Source organism: Erithacus rubecula, assembly GCF_903797595.1.
Source record: "Erithacus rubecula genome assembly, chromosome: 10".
NCBI classification, from domain to species: Eukaryota; Metazoa; Chordata; class Aves; order Passeriformes; family Muscicapidae; genus Erithacus; species Erithacus rubecula.
In genome coordinates, this window is record NC_136662.1 from 18,796,851 (window position 1) to 18,820,011 (window position 23,161).

At 46.6% G+C, this 23,161-nt stretch overlaps 1 protein-coding gene across 1 annotated transcript in view; it reads right to left on the bottom strand.

Annotated features, from left to right (window-relative positions):
- Positions 1-13,847, bottom strand: part of LOC306805978 (phosphatidylinositol 3-kinase regulatory subunit gamma) — a 29,690-nt gene extending 15,843 nt beyond the window's left edge. The window contains exon 1 of the mRNA XM_079314322.1: positions 13,157-13,847. Within this exon, the coding sequence (XP_079170448.1) occupies positions 13,157-13,262 (106 nt within the window). The 5' untranslated portion in view covers positions 13,263-13,847. The remainder of the gene's footprint in view (positions 1-13,156) is intronic.
- Between the last annotated feature and the right edge of the window lie 9,314 nt (positions 13,848-23,161).

Here is a 23,161-nt window from a genome sequence, read left to right on the forward strand (position 1 = left end):
TCCAACACAGTAACTTCACTGTTCTCTGACAAACCAGTAGATGCTTTAATTGAGCCAATCTAAACTAAATGTGAACCTTGACCCAGACGTTTGCACCCTGGGGTTGCTGACCAAACACCTGATTCAGATAGCAGCATTCATTCTGTGGGACCGAGCATTAAACCCTAGCATACAGGTTCTTTTTATGGGGTGAGCTGGGAACTTTCAGGTGTGCACACATCTAGTGAGGCAATAACAGGTCTTGTTGTAAAAGGAAGGTGAAAACCTTCGGATTCAGTGAAGTAGCTTCCTGGTTATGCAGCTTCAGTTATTCCTAGCTCAGCTACTACGGTTGTTTGTGTAGTGCACAAGTATTTGCACAAAGCACCATTGAGAGCAAGACATGACTCCAACCCTGCTTTGCTTGAAGCTCCCAGCCCCATTCAGGATCAGAGGAACACATACCCAGGCTAAGCCTGTGGAATCAATTGTATTCACTGTGCTGTTCCATCTCCCCCATTCAAAGTTCCTGAATAGAAAAATGCCATCAGGTCCTCCCTGCTCCCAACATCACATCTGGGACAGGACAGCTACAGCACCCTGAGCCTCATCAGTGTCTGCACATCATAGTACATCTGAGTTCAGAAAACCTGTACATTCACTCCAGAATCCTTTGTAGGCTCTGAGCCATCAAAAAGCATATTAAGTGTTATGTGAAAAAACACACAAGAGTGCAGAGTTCTTAGAAAACTGTACCAGCACCTACAATTATTTCAATGGGATTTTCAAATTAAGGCCTGGACATATCAACAACTTCAAGGTATTTTACAGTGTAAAAAGCCTGTTGTACACTGGTAGTAGGGGCTTTCCAGAAGGGGCTTTCAAGTGTTCTCTAGAGTACTTGAATACTTCTCTAGCCCTCCTTGTAAGATTAAGTCTTGCTCCTTTATACACTGTGGGATTATTTGGCAGCTTTGTCAGGGCTCACTCCAAAGCACTGGGCACAGAAAAGCAAACTAAAAAAGACCAGAAAGGTAAGGAATGGGAGTTTGGACACAGAGCACTAGACATTACACCAAGTGTCCCTACTACAGGTGGGAGTTTCTCCTTTCCCTTTATAGGCAGATATCAGTTCTCACTATCGGGACATTGCCTACAGAACTTCATTCTTCATGAGAAAACTGGAAGGAAATTCTTTCAGGGAGAAGAATAAGGCTTGGACCAGTTCCTGTAAAACCTGACTCATGGAAGCCAGTCCTTTACACAATAGACTTTTGAAAAATGCTTTTTAATAGCTTGCACATTTCAAAAATACAAAACTATTTGCGAGGGTGGATCCTGTTTCCAAAGAGCTATGTATCTAACTCTTTACTTTCAATGCTTTGAGCTCTTTGACTCATAATAGATTTTCCCCTGTACTGGATACAGAACCAGGCCCTTGCCCTTACTTTACCCCACAGCCAACATGCCCATACATTTCTTGGCTACCCTCTCAGCCTATAGACTTTATTCTGTACTAAATGGAGAACACTCACAAATTTAGTTTAGAAACCTCACAGCCCAGCCCCTGTGATGACAAAGGGGAATATTTTCTAAGAGCATGGTAAGTCTACTGCAACAGAGCAGCACCCACCACACTGCTGCTCTCATAATGCTAGCCCAATAGGTTGCTAGAAGAGGCATCCTAAAGAAGTTTTTGTTTGGTACTAACCACCCTGCTAGGAGAAATCCTGTGCTTTCTATGAGAAGCTACATAGAGCCTCAAAGAGTCCACAGATCTTGATTTTAAATTCAAAATAATTCAGTTTTATATGCCTTACTCAATGAATATTAGCGAGCTAAAATCCTAAAGCAAGATAAGACTGGCTTGAAGTCAAGAGAAATGCTTTCAAGAGCAGCCGTGTTTCTTTCCATGTCACTGAGCCCAATTCTGATCTAGCCACAGGCACAATTTTACTTTATCTCAAAACCAGCTCTGATTAAAGTGAGTGATCCTGATGGTTTCTTGCCTTCTTTTTCCTGGGAGAGAAACACTGATCACAAGTGATTAACAGCACAACAGATCTATCCATTCTAATAAAGAACATTCTCTTTGCACCAGATAAACGAGCATCCTTCCCCTACCATGTCTCTAGCACAGCTTTGGAGCACAGATCTTTCCAAACCCCAGAAGGTGACAGCTCAGTTGTACCTTCCTTCCCCCTTGAGAACATTCCAAAGATCAGGTTCAGCTCTCAGTGACCGCCTGGCAATGAGAGCAGACTGGCTCTCCCTCCCGCATTCACGGGCATATCTGGTTTTAATTTCTTTAGCAACTCTAGTTCCCTCTTTCTAGCTTTCCCAGGCAGACTAGCTTGAGCTAAATCCCAATCCCAGCTCAGTGTCACTTAGAAGGGGGAAATAAAAACGAGCTGGTGCTGGAGCAGAGGGATGGCAGCCAATGCGTGCCGGGCGCAGGATCGGATGTTGCTGACGTCAGGCCCTGGAGGCTGCTGTGCCATTTCCAGCAGGTACCTTCAGCAGAGCTGCTCCCACAGCTGCCGTGCAGGGACACAACAGCCCGTGCACTGGGCTCGGCCACAGGTACCTTTGGGATGCTTTCTGGACTGTGCAGAGTTGTTTTTTGCAAAGGTGACTTTAACTGAGTCGACTCTCTGAAATTCGAGGCGCCTCCAACACCAAGGCAAGCAGGAGAGCTGGCAAGAGTCTGAAGTTCAACGCCACTGCATTTCTTTTAAAGTCTCTCGTAAAAAATTGTGGGCTATATTAATCCTAAATTTAACTGCAGTGAAGTAGGCTGTGACTACAATGAGATACACACGTTCCCCAGTCAGGTTTTGAACAAGGGATTTTACAAGTTTACATGATCTAAGAGCCACCCAGCCCTGTGTGTGAGGGTTTTCAATGGCACTGATTCAGGAGTAAAAGAGGAAGAATGCCTCGGGTATCCAAGTGCTATATCCCACACAGTATCCACTCAAGCAGGCTGTTTCTTCTCTGGCTGCAGTATTTGCATACAAAATCAAGCTGCCACTTAATTAAACTCTAATTTTCAGTTTTAAGGCAGATGCCACTTAGTCTAAGGATGGCTCCACAACTTATTTCTTCCAGTATTTTCTAAGAGCTTCAAGCCAGATACTTAAAAGCACAGAGGGTTTAAATGCAACATTAAATCTACCTTACTGTTACAAATAATCACAACTATGAAGTACTCTGATAACGTCAATTTTTAGTCCCTCAGCACTTCCACGAGCTTGTTTACTAGCCTTCCTTCTGATGCTCTCAATCTACTCTCTCTCCACATTGTGACAAGCAGAAAACTGATCAGAGGATTTCCAAGACAGTTACTCAGCTTCAAAAAGGCTGATGTACAGTAGATACCCTGCGAACTGTAATATAAAGCTCTACAAAGTGTCATTGCTATGGAAACATGCAAGTAATCTGTGGTTAGGCCAGCTAACATTTTAATGACACAGTCCTTGAGGAGAGAAGGGTTTTCCCTTTGGAGATATAGATGAAGACTTGCAATGAAAATGTAGGCTAGCTTTGTTGAAGAGAAAAATTCCCCCCAATCTTTAACTGCTCTCTGCCGTCTTACTCAATTTCTCAAACACTCTTCTCAATTTCTCTAAAACATTTCGGGCAAAGCCTCAAAATCTTTCCCTCCCTCAGGAGCCCTGTACTTGTCCCTGCTGCATGAGAGCCCCTCAAAGACAGAAGAAGCCCAGGTTTCTGCAGAGGTTTTCCAGCTGACAAAGAGGAGGGTGGTGCACACCTGCAGCCCTCACTGGCAGGTGAATGATCCTGGCAGCTCCACATCTCACTCCTCCTGCCAAGACCCTTGTGCAGAGCGTTGAGCACCGACGCCCTTCGAAGCTGCCCTTCCTCAAAGGGCAGCTCATGTGCACGGAGAACTGCTCTGGGAACGGGGAAGGAAGCTCCTTGATGGAATTATTGCTGGCCACAGAACCTCAGGCATGCTCACATTTTCACCCTCCTCCCCCAAAATAGGCGAGATGCCAAGGAGTAAGACATATTCAAAGAATTGAAGTCTTTCAATATCTCATTACAGAAAACAGCAGACAAGTTGGCAGAAAGCCAGGCAGGCTTCCAATGAAAACACTCCCATTATAGCTTTGCTTGTGTTTCTATGAACTTTCATTAAAAAAACACCTTTAAGAAATATTTCAGCGTTTATTAATTGGCTTTTTTGATAAAGATCTGTTTTGTTTGAAAACTCCCGAGTTATCCAGCCCTCTCCCACACCTCCCAATCACTGTTTCACCTCCTACAGTCTGACAGGCTTCTGCTGCACTCTGTTCCTCATGAGCATCCGCAGCTACTGCACAGGTTAAAATATTATTTGCTCTGGGACACCTGCAGAACAGGGGACAACAACAGTGTGTGAAGAGGCAGGATCAAATTCAGCATTTCTTTGGGCATTTCAAAAGCATCTCTCACTACTTTGCAAGCCCTATTACTTCACGTGCTGAGACATAAGAAATGGAGGATGTTCACAGTCAGATAAATGGCATGGGAATCTTTGACTTCTGTACCAAAACACAGCTCCTCCCCTTCCAGCCTTTGCATGAAGGTGCAAAGCCAAAAAAATCCCAGCTTCCCAATTATTTTCACTTCCCAAAGAAAAACTGTTTCCCTTCCAACCCAGAGCTCAGTGTAACTGCTGCAAAGCTACAGCAGTGTCAGAGGTTCCATGATCAACAGGGTTGAGGTGACTGCCCCAAAATTAACATGAGGAGGATAAAAAGGATAAGTCCTCTTTCACCTACCAGGCATAATTAGCACAGTCTTAATGAACTGGAGAGGTTTTAGAACTTTTGCCATGTTTCATCACTCAAAGGTTATCACTACCCAGCATCACATGCCTGGCTCACACAAGGAAGGAATAATTTTATCATGTAGACAGCAGGCCCAGGCTTTTGCCAACTCTGGATGAAAGTCCATGACAGACATTTTATTGCAAGGAAAATTGCAGGTATTCAACAAGAATATTGTACTTTACAGTATCAAATGCCAGGTCTAGAAGACTATATAGCAAAAGTAAATGTGAAGTGCAAGGAGTTTCCCTTTCTGCTTTCCAACTAAACCAGCTCCTCATCTGCCTTCACAGAAGAAATACCACAGCATGTTTTCTACTCCTCCACAGGCAGAGTCTTCCAGCCACTGTTATAAGTACTCTTTGGTCAATATGTGGGAATAGATTTTTTGACAAGAGCAAGGAAAACACAAAATTCAGAATAAGCAAAGAACTGAAATGACTGAGAACGAAGAACTGGCTTTTTTGCAAGAGAGGGAATGAAGTCAGGCCAGCTGACTTCATAGATGTGACAGCTATGACTAGGAGACATACCAAAGCCGAAAGAAAAAGATAAATAATAACTAATTTTAAATAATAAATAATTTAAATAAAAACAGCTCAGGGCTGTTTTCCCCAGGTATTTCAAAGACTAAACATCCATCCAGATGTCAGGTACAAACCTCACAGGGGATCCAATTCACAGAAATAATTGGTGCTACTGAGAAGTTTGCTGCACAAGAAGCTATTTAAAAATAATAATACAGCTGGAAATGCATATGATTCTTGCTGCTGTAAGCAGCATTTTATTTCAGCTTACCACTAGCTCCAATCTTTCAGAGCAGCATGTAAAGTTGTTCCTCATACAGTACCTGTCCTTGTGCTATGTCAAACCATTTTCTAGTCCCCAAAGTACAAATATTTCAATACTGCCTAAACTGCTAAGAGTGAGCCATCTAAATCAAGATCAAAAGGTGTGTTTCTAAATCAAGACTCCAAAAGAAATTTGAGGGTAAAAAGGCATTCAGAGGGAATGTGTTGTACACTTTGTCATGAGTCATCTTTTTTAACAATCTTGATCCTGAAGGAAGCTCCACTGAGGCAGAAGTCCCAGTCCATGGGATTCCATGCAGTGCCTGCAGCAGAAGGGGAGCTCAGAGCAGAGATGGGAGAGTCAAGCCTGGCCACTGCTCATGCTCAGATTCAATCTCCTTACTCAATACATCGTGATCTTCAAAATATTGTAATGAAAGCCATTTCAGAGCAGCAGCTTGACTTCTCTCACTGCCCCAAAACTTATCAGTGAGACTGTACTGCAGCCTTCAAAACTGAAAGGATCTTGAACACTCATCTCATTGATTCAAGCTGCCTTGTATCCTTCAAGAGGCACTCTTGGAGAAGGGAGATGAATCAGGGCAACGAAGCCAAAACTGCCAAAGACTTCTAATTTGCCACTTGGGAGCAGTTCCTTGAGGGCCAACAATGTAGATTCTGACAATGTCCCCAGGACAACTACACAGGGCAGAACAGCAGGAGCACTGACAGCCTGGGAAATTCAATTGCAATGTACAAATTCAGGCTGTAACAGATAACAAAACTTACAGGCATAATGATTGTCAATGAACTTATCCATTTTACCTCTAAGACATTTTCCTGGGACAGGTGTTGAGTGCAAGCCCTACTGCCCACACTCAAAAAGCCCCACATATCAACAGTGAGCCAAGTTCCTCCCATTACAGCAAATTTTCTTGAACTCCATGGCAGCAGCTATGCCTTCAGGGCTTTTGTTTATGTTTTTTAAGGGGAGATATGCAAGGAAGGAAAGAATTCCTCCAAAAAAAAAGATGACTGTGTGCAGCATCAGATTTTAGGGACTCCAGAGACAAAGTTAGGATGAGGCTAGAAAAGGCAAAAAACTAAAAGAATTGCTTCAGTATTTTTATTTCATGTGTTAGAGGAAAAAACTAACAGAGAGTAAGGCACATTTAATAAAAGGAAAGGATTATGTTTGGAAGGGAAAACTAACCTGAAGTACAAGAATCACAAAGTGACACTAAGTTGTTCTGTAGTAAATAAACAATATTAAGGAGTAGATTGGTATTTTTATAATTCTTCCAAACCCACCAACTTTTGTGCAGAGAAATGTGATGTTTTTGAAGCCATATCTAGATAATTATGTGTCATCTTCAGGGATATCTGCTTTTAGAACTAATATTCCTATGAATTACCACTAAAATCACAAAAACTGGTAGACTCTGGGTGAATGCTGGAAGCAGTCACAGGCTTAAAGCAGCTGAAGTATTTCATCTGCTCTTTCAAAGTGCTCTGGATGGAAGGCATCCATCTTGAGTGTGCTGCTTCACTCAAAGCCAGCAAAGATCCTGGATCCTGTTCAGCCACAGGAAAGCTTCATAGCTCATTGTACTTCAGACCAGGATTCACCAGGCAGCTGGTTGGTGTTCAGCAGGGCAGATGGAGTCCTTTTTGGAAAGGCTACAAGAGGCACCACCTGCACTTTGCCTTTTTTTTTTGTATTGTATGAATCCTTGTAGAGATCCCTGTATACAGACACTTTTCTTCAGAACTAGATGAACTTAATATACTGGAATATATTCACTGGAACATTGCAGTCTTTGTCTATTGAGTGGAGGACACAACAAACGTGAAGGACAATGAAGATATCTTCTGAAGAAGTTACATCCACTCACACTGTTTGGGGACACAGCACCAGCTCACTGCTGTAGTTTATATTATGTGGAGGAGTGAATTCTTGCTTACTTAGCTATTGTGCAGACTTTAACCTGTCAGAAGAAAATGAGATAAAAAGCAGAAGAAAAAAAGACAATTTGACTCATTTCCATAGGGGCACTTAGTACATGAGCAGAGATTGTTCCTTAAGCATTACTCAGCAACCTACTTTACAAAAATGAGTTTTCCAAAAAATCCAGCTAGAACACACCTATTGCTTTAATGGGATTGAAGTTCTACAGCAACCTGTTTCAACACAGTTAACAGTCTTTCTGACAATAATAAAGCCTAAGCTTTAAAATACACAGGGCATATTGATAAAAGTATTCTTCATTCTTCTCTAGCTCTCTGCCCAAAAAGTGACTCACTAAACAACCAACATGAGGTGATGTAAGGCACCCAACTGCATTCAGTCCTGGGTGCAGATGTGTATGACCAGCTATGCCTCTGTTTTCCCAAGCTGTAGAGCAAAGATAAGCACAAATAGCTTCAGTCTGGAATAAGATAATCATGCAGGCAATGGCAAAGACAGAAGAGAACTCTGCTGCCTGGGAAGGCAATAACCCCCACAGAAAACTCCAGGAAGAGTTTTCTCCTTTTAAACACGTGAGACAGAAGGAATACCACAATTAATTCCTGTCCCATACAGGAATCATGCAAAACACAAAACTGTTTGGAATAACAATTGCAGAAATAACATTTTCTGCAAAAGCACTTGCTGAAGAACTTGGTTTCTTCTCAGAATGTCCCCTCATGTTTTAGTGTGCATAGGCCTATAACTTTAATAACACAGAGCTGAAAAACTCCCTTTAGCAAGTTTTGCCTCCCCAACTATTTCTACATAATTTGAAACCCAGTGATAAACACAAATGCCAGCCTTTTAAGGCAGGCTCTCTCATCTCAAGCAAAACTGCATTTCACTTTCTATTAATGATGCTATTTTTTGTGGTCATGTATTTAATTGAAAGCTGATGAGTGATTTCTTTAACAGAGCCATCAAAATAAAAACAGAAAGCAAGCCTAAAAATGCATTCAGAAATAAAAGAATGGCTACAGAAGTCATTAAATAAAAAGGCCAGTAGGTGAAACATGAACAGAATATAAGCATTTCACACCACTGTCCTCATAGAAGCTGAGACTCCAATCCAAACAATTTTCCCAGATATGCAGAATACAGTGACTGAGCCTTATTTACTCCCTGCTTTACCTCAAATCAGCCTGCACAAACTTCCTCTCTGTAACAGGGAAACTCTCAGTCCCAAACATCTACTTTTTGAAATATGCAAGACTTAAATTTGCAAAAAAGACAGTGGAAGCTACAGTGCTGTTGTTTTGAATACATGCACTAGTAGAACCAAATTTTTTTTTAGATGTGCAAGAACAGAACTATTCTTTGATAAGCTTCTGGAGTCAGATAAGCTGAAGGACAACACTGACAATGCTATTCAAATTTGCATCTGTTCTCCCACTGGAAAACTAGTCAGGCATAGACAGGCAGTGTTCATCTACATCTGGCTACTGTGTACCACAAACCCAATTTGAGAAGCCACATTCAGTTTCCACTATAACACTGATAATGATACAGCATGCCTGGTATCCCAGTAAACACTGCCCTTGAGCTCAGAACCCTGTGTTTTCCAAATTACAATTACAGTATCGCTCCCCTAAAATAAGGGTTGTCAAATTATATATGAGAAGAAAATAGAAACTATAATGAATAAATACAGTCTTTCCCTTGAATGCTTGGAATACTTGTCTTACTCATACACTGGCAGTGCTGCTTCTACAAAGCAGACTAAACTAAGTAGCTCACAGATTATTGATCCCCCCACTTAATTATTGAAAGATTTTGTAGCAACAGCATTGCTGCAGCACATGAGGCAAGGCAAAGTACTGTTCTTGAAAAAGATGGCTGGATCAAGTTATAAATGTAGTTGGTCATATTCCAGGGTTCAAGCAGGTAGCTTCCATATAGCTTTAGGTCAAAGAGTTACTGTACTATCTGCTCATAGACAGAGCCCATTCTGCATTAGGAAACCTACCTTACACTTGTGGTTTTCCTCATAACCCACACAAAGGAAACTAACCTCTAATTTGCTGCTGAGCCAAATATCTTTGCTGACATCTGTATCAGAAACCCCAGCGGAACACTCTTACTGATTTTCATCCAACTGTGACAAAATGTATTCAGTGATTACACATTTTATCACCAACACAACTGATAATGTATCCCAGATCTACAGAGGAAAGACATTATTTAGCCTTTCTGTGTAGAAGTGAGGCAATACGTAGGTAGCAGTGCTTTAGATACTCTGGTAACTTTTGCAGTCAATTTGAAATCCTCTGTTCAAAAAGTTCTGGCAGTAACAACTTTTTTCAGACCTGAACCGGTGATGTCAAATAAACTAAATTCAACCCAGGACCTATTTTCTTGTGTTCTCACGCAGCAAGACCCACAGCAACAACAAACATATGAGTGAACCCCTGACAGTTTCCTAATGCCAGAGCCAGCACATGATGCTGCTACAGCCACAACACTCTAACTTAATCCATCATTAGAAAGTTGAGAAGCTGCTATGTTAGCTATATGCAAGTTGTGTCTTTAGATACTGGAAGTTACTGGTTGCATGGTGCTATAAAGAGAGCTTCCCTTATCCCAGTGATGCATGCATAAGTGCAAAATTAAATGCAAGCAGAAGGAAAAATTCTGGTTGTCACCACTATGGCTGCTGTGTAAGCTATACTGTTCTAAACTATGTTTTGTGAGGCTGGCAGAGCTGCATCCCTAGTTCCACCACTCTGTTTGGGAGAACTGTCCCACTCCTATGTTCAGAATGGATTAGGGGGGGCTTGCAGTTCCTTGTTGCCTGAGAGAGAGAGACATTATTACTTTTATTTCTGAACTTTAGAGCAAACCTTGTAGCAGAGAGGCTCCAGGACCTGCTCTGGACATCCATTTACACCTCCAGCCCCACACAGCAAACACAGGCACGCTGATAAGCTGGTGCAGGTGCACCGAGGCCTGACAGAAGCTCCGGCTGCGCTGCAGGCCGCCTGCCATCACCAGATTTTATTTCTGCATTATTATTGGGCAAGGCTAAGGTGGGTATTAAGACGGCCTGCCAAGATAAATTAAAGGTCTGCTGGCCCTTAACGAGAAACAGTATCCCCACCCTGGGCTCGGAGGTTACGGGTGACACCGCACATTATGTTCACCTTGCTTTTGTCTTCTGCCTCAAGTTTAGAGGCAGTGAAACGCAGCCGGGGCAGTCATGCGTGATCCCAGACTCTGGGCTCCCGGGATCCGCCGTGCCCGCCGCTGAACCCAACGGGGATCTCCGGGCTCAAGCTGCGAACAAAGGAGCGCTCCTTGCCGGGGGCTGCCCGTGGCTGTCCCGCCTGCCGCCAGGGAACGCCGCCGCCGCTCCCGGGAGCCGCCCGGGCTCCTGCTGCACCCGAACCCTTCACCAGCTTCTGCTGGGACGGCGCCAGGTGCAGCTGCGGGTGTTACCGGGTGCAAACGCACTGACTTTATCCCAAGGCATGCCGAGTGTTTAAGCCTTCCAAATAAATTCTTCCACACTCCCCTTAGGGATGACCTATCATCCCAGGCCAGAAAATGCTTTCCTACCCTGCCTCCGGACGGGGAGAAGGCAGACCCCCTCTGCCACGCTCTCCCTCCCTCCCCCTGAAATTTAAAAGTTGCAGTTCCATGAAATCAGGACATACACATGGGGATTATCCCATGCATCATTTCCAGCTCTGGCTCGTCTAGTTTAAAAATATGAAAGATAAAGTTACTGAACACTTCACGGATCAGCCTGTAACACGAAGTCCTTTTGCTAACTGGTGTTTGGACTGTGCAGATCCTTGATCCCTGACAAGAGGGCTCCAGTGATGGAAGCATTGGCATTATTAATGATAGAAGAGCTGCTTCTTAATGTAAACTTTGAAAGGTTTCCTAAGAATTTTGCATGGCCAAATCCCTGCAGAAACACTGCAAAGTTGTTTTCTGACCAGTTGAATTTATCCAGCCCCTTTTAGCAGGCTCCTTGTACTAAGCCATTCAAGGGGCTTTTTTTTTTTTTTTTTTTTAATAAAAGCCCCACACTAATTGCTTTAAGTCACCTACAATGGGACTTGGGTTTTTTGTTCATTTGATACAAGCACACACAAATACTTACCTCGTGAACAGTTAAAAATCAAAAGCATTTACAAGAATGATGTCCTTTAAAATTCACAGAAGCAAAGTGATTTGACTGAAGTTTAGGCTTTCAGGAGTAACATCTAAAAATAGGTAGTGTCAGCTATGCAAGAATTTAACGAGTAGTGGCCGGTGCTGTGTGTCTGAGAGATCTGTCCAATTTTTAGAGTGTCAGAATTATTAAAGAAGCAAGTACAGATCCTTGATATCCAAAAACCTCAGGATGATCACCTCCTCCTGTTTTAATTAAAGTACCACATACCTCCAGAGAGACAAATACAGCTCACTGTGCTGAAACAAAGAGAATAAACCACACTTGCAGATACATGCCATGATTCAGGCACAGGTTGAAATGCACATTCTGAAAGTACGTGCCCCATAAAAGACAGCACTTAGATGTACCTATTTGCTATCAATTTCTCTGCAGGCTAAGACTTTTGGTGCATATTTTACTGTACCTTCTGTCTGTACAGATCAGAGACCTGAGAAGATAAAGGCCCTTCTTCAATTCCCTTACTGTTTCAGCCTGTTTGACTCTTACAGGTATAGATACAGTTTCACCAGTACCCATTTATGATTACTTTAATTCATTTACCAAAGACTCAACCTCTCCTCCTCACTAGCCTTCCCTCTTTAGACACAAAAGAAACTTTCTGCCCATCTAAAAACTTCAGGGAAGCAAGGGATAATACGTTTCCCCATTTTCAGCACCAGCAATCCATGGAGGGGGGAGGGAAGAAAAAGTGCATCAAATCCTTTTGAACCAGGTTATTAAGCGTTATCAAAGTAACTGTGCCTCCAGGGATGGATTCCAGCCTGTTCCCAAGTATTATCCCCCCATCACCAAAACCCAGCGACAGCACACACCTCATCTGTCACTGCTGGCAGAGAGCTGGGGAGAAAAGAGTCTTGGAGACTGTAAAAGCGATTAAACTGGAACTGAATGGAGGTGGGTAAATCACCACCATCAAAGTGTTACAGGCACATAAAGGCACACAGGTGAAGAGGATAATAAAAGCGCTCCTCTAGGAGCGAATACAGCCGAAATATACGCTTTTCAATAAAGGCTTTCAAAAAAAGGAGACACGGGAGAGGGGCTGCGAGCAGCTCTCCTCCTCCTGCCTCCTTCCATCTCCCAAAGGGCACCATAAATTGCTCTTATCCACCCACCTCCCCCACAAAAAAAACCCCAGTATTGAAATACTTTTGCCCAGGAGAGAGCGAGCTCAAGTCCCTGGGAAGTTTACACAAAGTTTAACTATAGATATTAATTTTCACCACCCCCCCCTCCCCCTCTCCTTTTATTTTAAAAGGGAAAAGTCTGCAGGAGGAGGGAGGGCAGGGATGGACGGCAGTGCCCGAGCCGCTGCCGGAGGAGCGGGGGCCGCTCGCAGGCTTCATCTCCCTACCTGGAGGGTCCATTTCAATGTAAAATATCAGCTCAGTGGAATAGGGCATCATCACTTCCCTCCAGTCCGTGTCATCGCGGTCCATATCCCACACCGTGTTGTACATCGCGACAGCCAAGTCCCGGCAGGGATAGAAATAAGAGGTTGGATAGCTCGGCTTTTAATGGAGAGGTGAAAAAAAAAAAAAAATCAAAAAATGGGATAAAAAAAGAAAAAGAAAACAAAGCCGAGGAGAATTCACCTCGCTCTAAAATAACACTTTTAGCAAAAAGGAAAAAAAAAAAAATTAAATCGCAAAATTGAACTTAAAAAACAAAAAAAAAAGCCTCCACGCAAGTCACCTCAGCAGCTGCCCTGAAGGAACTAAAGATCGGTAGTTATGTATATAATATATATATAGAGAGAGAGTGCTTCTTTTTGTTTAAAAAGACACCTTTCCACAGAAAAGCCACTTTGCTGAATTCTCTCTAGAAATCGCCGTTCTCGGGGTATTTTTAAAACACAAGCCAAACAAGCCCCCCGCAGGAAAGCCGGGGGATGGTGGGAAGCGGCGGATAAAAAAGGGGCGATTTCAGTCTCTGGATGAATTCTTTTCGCCGGCAGAGGACGAGAAAGGAGGCAGCGGCGGCGGGCAACAATACGGGCGGGCGCGGAGCCCGAGCGGGGCGGGCGGCGCTGTGCCCGCGGTGCGGGGCTGGGTGCGCGGGGCTCAGCGGCGGGCGGGCGGCCCGCGGCGGGGCCCGCCGTGCCCTGCTGGCGGCGCGGGGCGGCGGGCGGCGGCGGCGGCGGGCGGCGGGGCCCGGCTCGGAGCGGCCGCGCTCGGTGACATTTTAAGCGGCTCTGAGGGGCCCGGCCGCCGCCACCCGCCTCTAGCCGGGGAGCGGGCCACGCCCCCCCGGCGCCAGGGGGCGGGGCTTCGCGCCGGCTTTTTAACCCCTTGGAGGTGAACGGGGGTGTGTGTGAGCGGGCGCTACCACGAGGCGGAGAGAGGGGTGGGCAAAAAATTAAAAGATATAAAGGAGAAACGTCCCTCTTCGCGCCGGCAAAGCAGGCCCGCACAGAAATCTTAGCATAGAAAAAAATTCTGCTTTCTCCTTTTGTAACATTTGCCCGGGTCGCTTTCTCCACTTTTCTCCACGCCTTTTCGTAGTGGCCCCCCGTGCTGAGGCGCACAGTGGAGGTGGTAGGTCCCCCGGCTGGCCGGCCGCCAAGGGGCCGCTGCCGCGGAGCACGCGCGAGGGGCGGGGGGAACGGAGCGCAGTTGCCAGAGCTGCTGCCTTTGTCTGAGGGAGCAGCGAGCGCCAGGATTGGCAGAGGGCTGCGGGCGGCCCGGCCAATCAGCGCGCGGCGGGGCCGGCCGGCTCGATGGCGATTGGCCGCGAGAGCCGGTTACTAAGCGGGACAAAGGAAGGCGAGCGCTGAGGCGAGATCGGGGCTCGGGGGGCGCGGGGTGACCCGGCCCCGCATCCCGGCCGGGCAGCTCCCAGCTCCCCGACACCGCCGTCCCCAGCGCTGGCCCTGGACACGGCCTCCTGCACGCACCGCCGCGGTGCTGCCCCCGCCCCGAGCCGGTGCGCCGCAGCGCCGGGGCTACCTGCCACCCTCCGGCCGCCGTGTGGGGATGGGGCCTGCGGGAGAGCCGGGCACAGGGCACCCTGTGCAGGTAGAGCCGCTGGCCACATCCCGGCGGGAGTCTGTCCTGGCTGATCCCTCAGCCGCTGCACTGGCCACAAACACGGCTCTCCTCCCTCCTCTGCAGGGCCCGGGCAGCTGCCTGCTGTGTGAGCCACGTAATCCACGTAATAACCTGCCCGTCTCAGAGGGCACTAACGAGTGTGACCCGGGAGAAAAAGCCGAAGCGCTTTCTAGTGACATAACCAGCGGGGGGAGGGAGGGGGGAAAAAACCCCAAACCACAGGAAAAGACACCAAACTGGATGTCTGTCTCTCACCAGGTTTGGGATAAGTCTGAGCTGCAAACACACCCGGAACGGAACCTCAGCCTGCCTGGCAGGCACATCCCGATGGGCAGCCGCAGCCCGCAGGCACCGGCGGGAGGCAGAAGCGCCGCCAGCTCGGCACTCAGCCTCCGTTTTGGCGCGGCGAAGCGTCCTTAGAGGAAGGCTGCTGCTGAGAAATTATGGAAAAGTCCTTTCCTGAGACTCCTAGCCAGTGTCAGAGGCTCAAGGGTGGACAATACCTCGATCTCTGTGGAAATGTCAGGGAATGTTGGAAAACCCAGCACTGAAGTTGTCTGCTTTATTTGCACTTCAAAGCGTGCAAGAGCAAGTGACGAATAATTTGTCCTGTTCTGGCACTCGGTACAGCTCCTGCAAACACCCTCCTGCTTGGCTGAACCTTGGGGTGGCTGTGGCATTGCGTAACTGGAAGGCTGTACTCGATGGAAGAATGTGAGGGAAGATCTGAAGTTTGCTGATGTATCACAGCTTCCACAGTAAGCAATTTAGAGCAGCCTGCTCGAGGAACAGAGCTCCTTGAGGGATGGACAGCTGCAGAAGAGCACAGGGCTTTGATTCAAGTCACTCTCTGTATATAAATTAATTTTATAAACCCATCCACAAACTCTGATTAATCCACGATAACCAGATACGATTCCTTTTTCTAACTTTTAAATTAAATTATTGAGCTGATACCATGCACCAGCTCCAGCTTCTTCAAAGGGAAATGCCCTCCTTGGAAGCACAGCTGTCTCCCCCAGTGAAATTTAACTTGGTGCTTTGGGGCCAAGCAATTGGCTGCCCACTGGCAGGGTGTGGGGCATCCCACAAAGGTCGGGCATGGGTGTAAGTGCAAAAATGGATGCTGATTTGCAGGCCCTGCAGAGATAAAAACCGGGGCTGTGGTCCCTATGGCAGCCCCCAAACTTAGATTAGCAGCTGTGACAGAGAGGGGGGAGGAGGCAGACTCAGGTTGAAATTCATTTTCCCCCTTCCTGCACCTCATTATAAGTTCCACCCACATAAGACCTAATTACTTGGCTTTTATGCTGGCAAAGTGGATTTCATCCTTGCTGGTTCCCATGGTGGTTGCCTTCATTTTCATGGCGGCACTGATGGTTACAGCTTATTGATGTTTTCACTTTAGTGATTTAAAGCAGAATACATTTTGTTATTAGCACTGGTTTCTCTCATTGCTGCTTTAATCAAAGATGCAATTTAAGGCAGAGGATTGTGTGTAATGGTAAACAGTAGGATAATGCCTTGAGAGAACAGAATATTAATGTGTTTTTATTTCTCAAAACTGTGCTGATAATTTACCCAAGATTGCTTGGCTCCCAAAACACACGTATGGGGTGCTCCCTTTCCTACCACACTGTCTGCCTTGCACTGGGGATGAGCATGGTGTGCATGTGTGTGCCCAGGGGGAGAGGGAGGCACATGTGCTGCCTTAGACACTGCTAAACCCCCTCTGCCTGTGCCTCTCCTCCCCAGGCACAAGGTCTGAGCATCAGAGAGCAGAGACAAAGCCGGGAGCACGCCGAGGGCTCGGGGGTGCTCAAGGTCTGGGAGTGCTCCCACTGCCAAAACCTGCCCATGCAAACCCAATGTATCATCCCAAGACAGGAAAAGCTACATTCAAACACTGCAACAAAATAATGGTGATTTGACAGTGTCTGAACAGGAGAGGACCTGGTGCCCCATGCTATGGCTGAAAGACAAGTGAGCCCAGTGCCTGCTGTCTTCCTGACATCCTGTGTCAACGGCTGTGCTTTTGCTCACTTTCTTTTCCCTGGATCTGACAATTTGCATTTCAAGGCAAGATTAAATATTGAAGTTTTGAGCGCTTCCATGTGCTTCAGGAGGAGCTGAACAGACCTGCACTGGAACAGACTGAACACAGAAAAGCCATTTGTGCCAAACTGCTTGGTTTCCTCTTTGCCGAGCCATGATAATGTGATATCCGACAGCTGAATGTAGGCCACAACAGGCTTTTATAGTTGGAGGGCTGGAACAGGGAGGGGGGCTGAATCCACAGTGCTGCCAGCCAAATGCACGAGAATGATGAGAGACTTTTGGGGCAGGCTGGAGACTCCTGGCCACTCCTGAGATGCAGATATTAACTGCACTGTTAGCACAAGCTCAGGGCCTGCTGGAGGGGAGCTTGGAGAAGATAGACCTGCATTCACATCATCAAGGACAACTCCCTGAGCATCAGTAGATGCTACATGAAATTACTGGCCTTTTGCTGCACAGACACTGGATTTTTGGAGTATGTGCTGTGACTGGTGGCCAGTTTCCCACAGGGGCAGCCACACCTTGCAAGGAATGAACAGCACAAGAACAACCAGTTACAGCAGTTTGGTTTAGTTGATGGATCCTTCCCGCCTGTTTCTCAGCTCCTGATGATGAGGAGATGAGGGAAGGTGGGAGGGTTTGGTTCAGATGCTGCTCCTGGGGTCTCAGTGTGGCTCAGCACACCACAAACCAACCCTGGGGCTTGCTGGCAGGAGAGGTGTTTGGAATGGCAGAGTTTATCCTGCCTTCCTGAACCATGGGGACACTGCAGGCACCATCTTCCCCTTCAGCTGTACAGTCTGAGCCCCAAAAGTACTACAGAGACCACAAAGCATTTGCCACAAGATTAAGAGTACTAATCCCTGCAGGGGTGAAGCAGCAGCAGTTTGCTTCCCTGCATCCTCCAGAAACTTCATGTGAAATGTAATGGGCGTTTTCAACAAGGACTGTGCTTCCTCTCTCTGCTTTATAGTCATTTTATGTCCTAACAGGCTGCAAAACAGTTGCCTCACTCCACCCCAGATGCGGCCACATTTCTGTGGTGAGGAAAAACTCTGGCAAGTGTGCTGAAGTCGGGTGCTTTGGTTTGAAAATTACACATTGCATTAAAAACCTGTATTAAAGAATAATATGTGGTCTGCAAAAAACTTTTGACTGAAACACTTCAGTGTTAGGAAGTGTCTTATTTACAGCAGTGAGAGCAGCTTGTGCTCTTTTCCCTCCCCTGTCCACTGGGTAAGGAAAGAGTTTGAAACAGGGGCTCATGTCCATAAAGGTTGGAACACAAGGCATGCACATAGAGCTGAGCTTGCGAGGAATCATACATTAGGCATTTCCTAACTTAAAAGCACTTGGCTTTGCCTTGTAAACAACATTCTTTTAACATAGGAAATAACATTAAAAAAAAAAAAAAAAAAAAAAAAAAAGTTCTTTTAAATAAATGTCTACAGTGTAGGTTGTTGCAGCTGGACCTAAGGTATTCCTCAGCATGGCTTGGACCAGCCTTTCCTCACTGCTCCATAGGCTTCTGCCCAAAAACCTGCAGGAGTAACAGTGCAGGATGGAAGCAGAAAGCTGCTCTCCTGCAAGAGGAGAGGAGGTGTGTGTGGCTTTTGCAGCTGGACAGTGGATGCCAGCACTGTGCTCTGCACACGGGTGTCTGGGGTGGACACATCTGCACCTGGAGGGTGCCCGGGGCTGAGGGGGTGGGCACGGGGGGGTGAGGGAAAGGACACGCTGCACTGAGCTGTGCTGAATTGCTGCTTTGGCAGACAGCACCGGGCCAGCTCTTTAGAAAGTTCACGTTCAGTTATTGTTTTGACAGGCTGCCAAAGTTTTCCTGAGGAATGCAGGCAGCAGAAGGGAAATGGTGATTTTCAAACTTTTTTTTTTATAACTCAGCCAAACCAGAATGGAATTTCATGGGAAAAGTGAAAGGTACATCTCTAGCCTCGGGGCATCGTTGCTGCCAAGTTTCAGGGTCTGGCTGCAAACAATGGAGGTGTCGGAGCATCTCCAAAGCTGTGCACCCTTGCACGCACTCACATGTGCTCACGCACACTCACACACAAGCTGGAAGCATCTTCTCTAATGGTGACTGCTCCCAGAAAACTGACATTAACCCGCAGCGCTTTCCAAAAGAGTATGCGTGGTGTAAAAGCCGGCGACAGAGCGGCTGATGAAAGGTTTGCGACTTGGGAGGACACTTGGGGTGCTGTCCCCACCCCAGTCCTGGCGTGCAGCCAGCCGTAGGGACACTGCTTCTCTCCACATGCTCTTCACTAGGTCAGTCCCGGAGCCACGGGGTATTTTTGCAGGTCTTGCTACCCCTAGGAAGGGCAGGAGGTTGTGAGCTCCCCTCCTCCTCCAGAGCGGGAGGAGAGCAGCCGGTGAGCCGGGCTCTGGCGCTGCAGCACCCCGGGGTCTGCGGGGCTGTGGAGCCGGGCTGGGGAACTGCCAGTTACCTTATATTTTCCAGTACACTAATTTCTCTTGTCATCTTGCCAGTGACAAACAGAGAGAGTTAAACAGAGCAATCCATTAAAGAAGCAGCCTGACAGACCGATTGTTAAGGGTTTCAGCGATCCCCATTTACACTGGCTTGAAAAAAATTTGCCTCGAGCAGCTCCAATTACAGAATTATCGGACCACACTCTGGTCCCTTTGTGCACTTCGCATCTCTGTCATCGTTCCAGGCCTCTCTCTATTTAGTTGCTTGGAAATGGTGAGCAAAATGGAAGGAGACTTGTAACAAGTTCAGAGAAATTAGAGAGGAAAAAGAGAGAGAGAAGCTCCTTCCCTGATTCTAATGTTCTAAACCAAGACACTTTTAAAATGTAACACTGTATAGGAATTTAAAATATTTTTCACTTCCTCTATTCATTGCTTTAATGCACTGGAACCACTTGCTTAGATTTCCCTCCCCCTCCAAGGAATGTACAATAACCACTCTGTAAATTCCTCAGGTCTGATTTTAAGAGGTACTGTAGAACTTTATTCACGGAGGAAAGAAATAATCCCAATACCTTCCTGCAGCAACTCTTTTAAATAAACATGGCAGTATATATTTTGATCCCAGCCAGTGATGCAAGCAGCAGGAAGAGGAAGTCAACAGCACCTCTAGGAAAAGCGAGGTCTCAGCACTGCTCTGCTGACATCCCACTCAGTGACCTTCAGGGTTTGAAGGTCGCACCATTCCCGGTAAAAGGAATTCTGAAAAGCCCAGAGGACTTTTCCCTTCCGCAAAAGCAAAGCTTGAACTCTGTAGATTTGTTATTATTATGAAAATCCCCTCAGCACAATCATTTGCCTACCCTAGGATACGAAGCTGAAGGGTTTCCTCATCCTTCACCTTTGGCTATGTGAAATGTGGTCCCCCATGATGCAGCAGCTACATGATGTGCACATTATGCCCCGACTCAGTGTGGCATCACCTATTTTTCTTCCAACAAACTCTCCCATTCCTGGCTTCCCAAATAATTTTACCATCCCTCTGCCAGTATTATCCTGGTAGCAGTAGCCTCATAAGTCCTCAGTATGCAAGAACCTCCCCCCTTTACTTGCAGTGGAGATCATCTGGTTTCACAGGGAGGGAAAGTGAGCAAAGCTACCCCTGGGCAATGCTGGAGGAGGCTGAGATCAAACTTCAGTCCTAATGCACCAGGGAATGCTGGCTTCCCTCTGGCCCAAAACAGTAGGAAGTTTCTCATGGCTAAGTCCTCACTCCTGCCATGCAATTTCTTTGCCCCCATCCCTTTCCCTGGGATTCGATGGAACTGATCAATCAATTTCTCTCTGTCCAGGGAACCTCACTGCAGCACATCCATACTTGGACCTCTCCCCAGCTGCAGGAATGGAGACTTCCCACCGCAGATTTTGGGTGGAGATCAGAAGTAGGAGAAAAACCCCCATAATAACCCAAGGAGCTCTTGGGGGTATTGAAAAGTCCTCTCATTTCTTATTAATCACTTAGGCCAAGAACTCAAGTGTAGGCAGTGTGTTGGCCAGGGTTGTTTTCCTTGCAGTTATCCACATGCAATTCATGCCTTGGAAAATGACCCATTTACCATCATGCATTGTTGCTTAGCTACACGCGCTTTCCCACTAAGTTTTCCCAAATGGAAACATGGCTCTATTTGCTTTGGAGATCATTTTCCCTGGCTTTCTCTGCTTTACAGTAAATAAGCACAAGAAGAAGAGCCTCTGAATGCTGAGTGGAGAAATAAAACAAACAGTGCAGTGTAGGGTGAGCATTTGAAATCCAGCATGTGAATGCAATGCCTTCCTTGTCCAGCCAAGGTGATGGGCAGGGATGGTTTGAGCAAAGGCAACTTGCAGGTCAGATTCATTAAGACCAATTTTTTGTCTGTCCTTTGCATAAAAGGTCTATCCTTGCTGAAGATTTCCAAATAATTTGGTTGAATAATTGTGTTCCAAAGAGAAGAGTATTATTTCCCTGGAGGGCAGGTGGGACTTAGGGGCACTGAGAACTCACTCTGCGTCTCTGCTGCCATGCTTGCCTTGTGGAATTCTAGGTATTCTCTAGAAACATGCAGGAAGACACCTCCTTTATACCTGCAAACCAGCACACTACTTTGTGCCACAAGACAAGACTTTATCCATCAAACCCCAACATTTCTCACGTTCACTAAATCCTGGCTACACTGTCATGGTGCCTGGTGGGCACAAGCTGGCAGATCTGCCACTGCAGCATGAAGTTCAGCTTCCCAGCACACCAGGTAAATCTTTGGGCTATTTGTGGAATCCTGAGCCCACCAGTGCCTATGCTGCACAGATGTCCTCAAAACATGCAACAAATCCAGAGTTTTTGGAAAGCACAAGCTTTACAGCCCAAGCATGGAGGGACTGCACAGCACATGTTCGGCTGTGTCCTGGGATCACTGGGCTTGCTCAGCATGTGCCTTAGGGATGAGCTGTGCTGGCGTGGTGCTTGTGTCCAGGATTTCCAGATGTCCAGCAGTTCATCTGTTCCTCAAGGATCAGACAAAACTTGCAACATCTTCAGGTTTTACTAAGGGCAAAGCTTTTGGGTAAAAAAGCAGCCAAGCCTCTCTCACAACACATAGGTTAGTAGAGAACTCAGTGGAAAACCTTTTGTTTCCTGGTGCCATGAATGTGCTGGACATGAGCTCTTTGTGGAGAGTAGACACAGCCATCAGCTGCCCGAGCTCCCAGGAGTGGGATGCTCTGAAGGGTGAGCTCTGTCCTGCCTTCTGCTGACAAAGCATAAAATGCGTTTTGTCTCCGAACAGAAAAAGGGGAGAAACAAAGTAAATCATGTGATGCTGATTACCAGGCCGAAACACTGCACTAAGGTTTAATACAAGAGTTTCCAGGGTGCCAGAAAGTGAGGAGGGATTTTGTACCTATGCAAATCCCGGCAGGTGGGTTGACACATCCCAAACAGTGAGCTCTGTGAGAGCTGCCAGCGCCTGAAGAAGCACCTTTACTTCCCTGTCGCTGGGAAGCTCTTATCTTGCTTTGACCAAGTGTACACAATAGAGCTTTGTTTTGGGCGATACCTCGCAGATGAACGGCCTGTTAGAAGTGCTTTGAGGAATTAAATGAGTGAAAACAGTAGCAGAAGGAGAGGGAGGGGAGGGGGAGAAAAACTTGCTGCCGCACTACAGGAGGCGAAGTCGGTGAATACTAAACCCACTAAATAAGGAGCTGGGATCTTTGTCAGACTGAAAAAAGCAATGTGTGACCCCAGCTCCCTGCCACCAGAGGCATCTCATGACAATGTCTCAGTCCCAAAGCAGGAATCCACTTCCCTATTCCCTGTGTCCCTGCAGCAGGGGGGGGGATGCTGCTGCTTGCAGATGCTGCCCAGGTCTGTGGTGCTCCAGCCCCCAGCTCCCCACACCTCAAGCTCAGACACCTCATCCTCATGGTAAGCCTCCTAGCCCATCTCTCTGCAGTGGGTGGTTTTCAGCACAGTTATTCTGGGGAGCCCAGCAGGTTATTGTATAAGTCAGTGGTCCCTCTCCTTCCTTTTGCCATTGCATTACTGCAAGCTGAGGCCAATCCTGCTTCTTGCAATCCCCTCTGTCTCTTTGGTTGATGGGAGATGCCAGGTCTTCTTGCCCTGGGCAAAGGATCTCTCTGGCTCGTGCAGGCTGACTTAGGTCTTGGAGTTGAATCAGGCCAAGGGCAGTTTTCACGATGGAAATCCCCCTGGTTTTATTGTCTTTGAAGCCTGGAAACACCTGCCTGTTGCTCATGGAAAC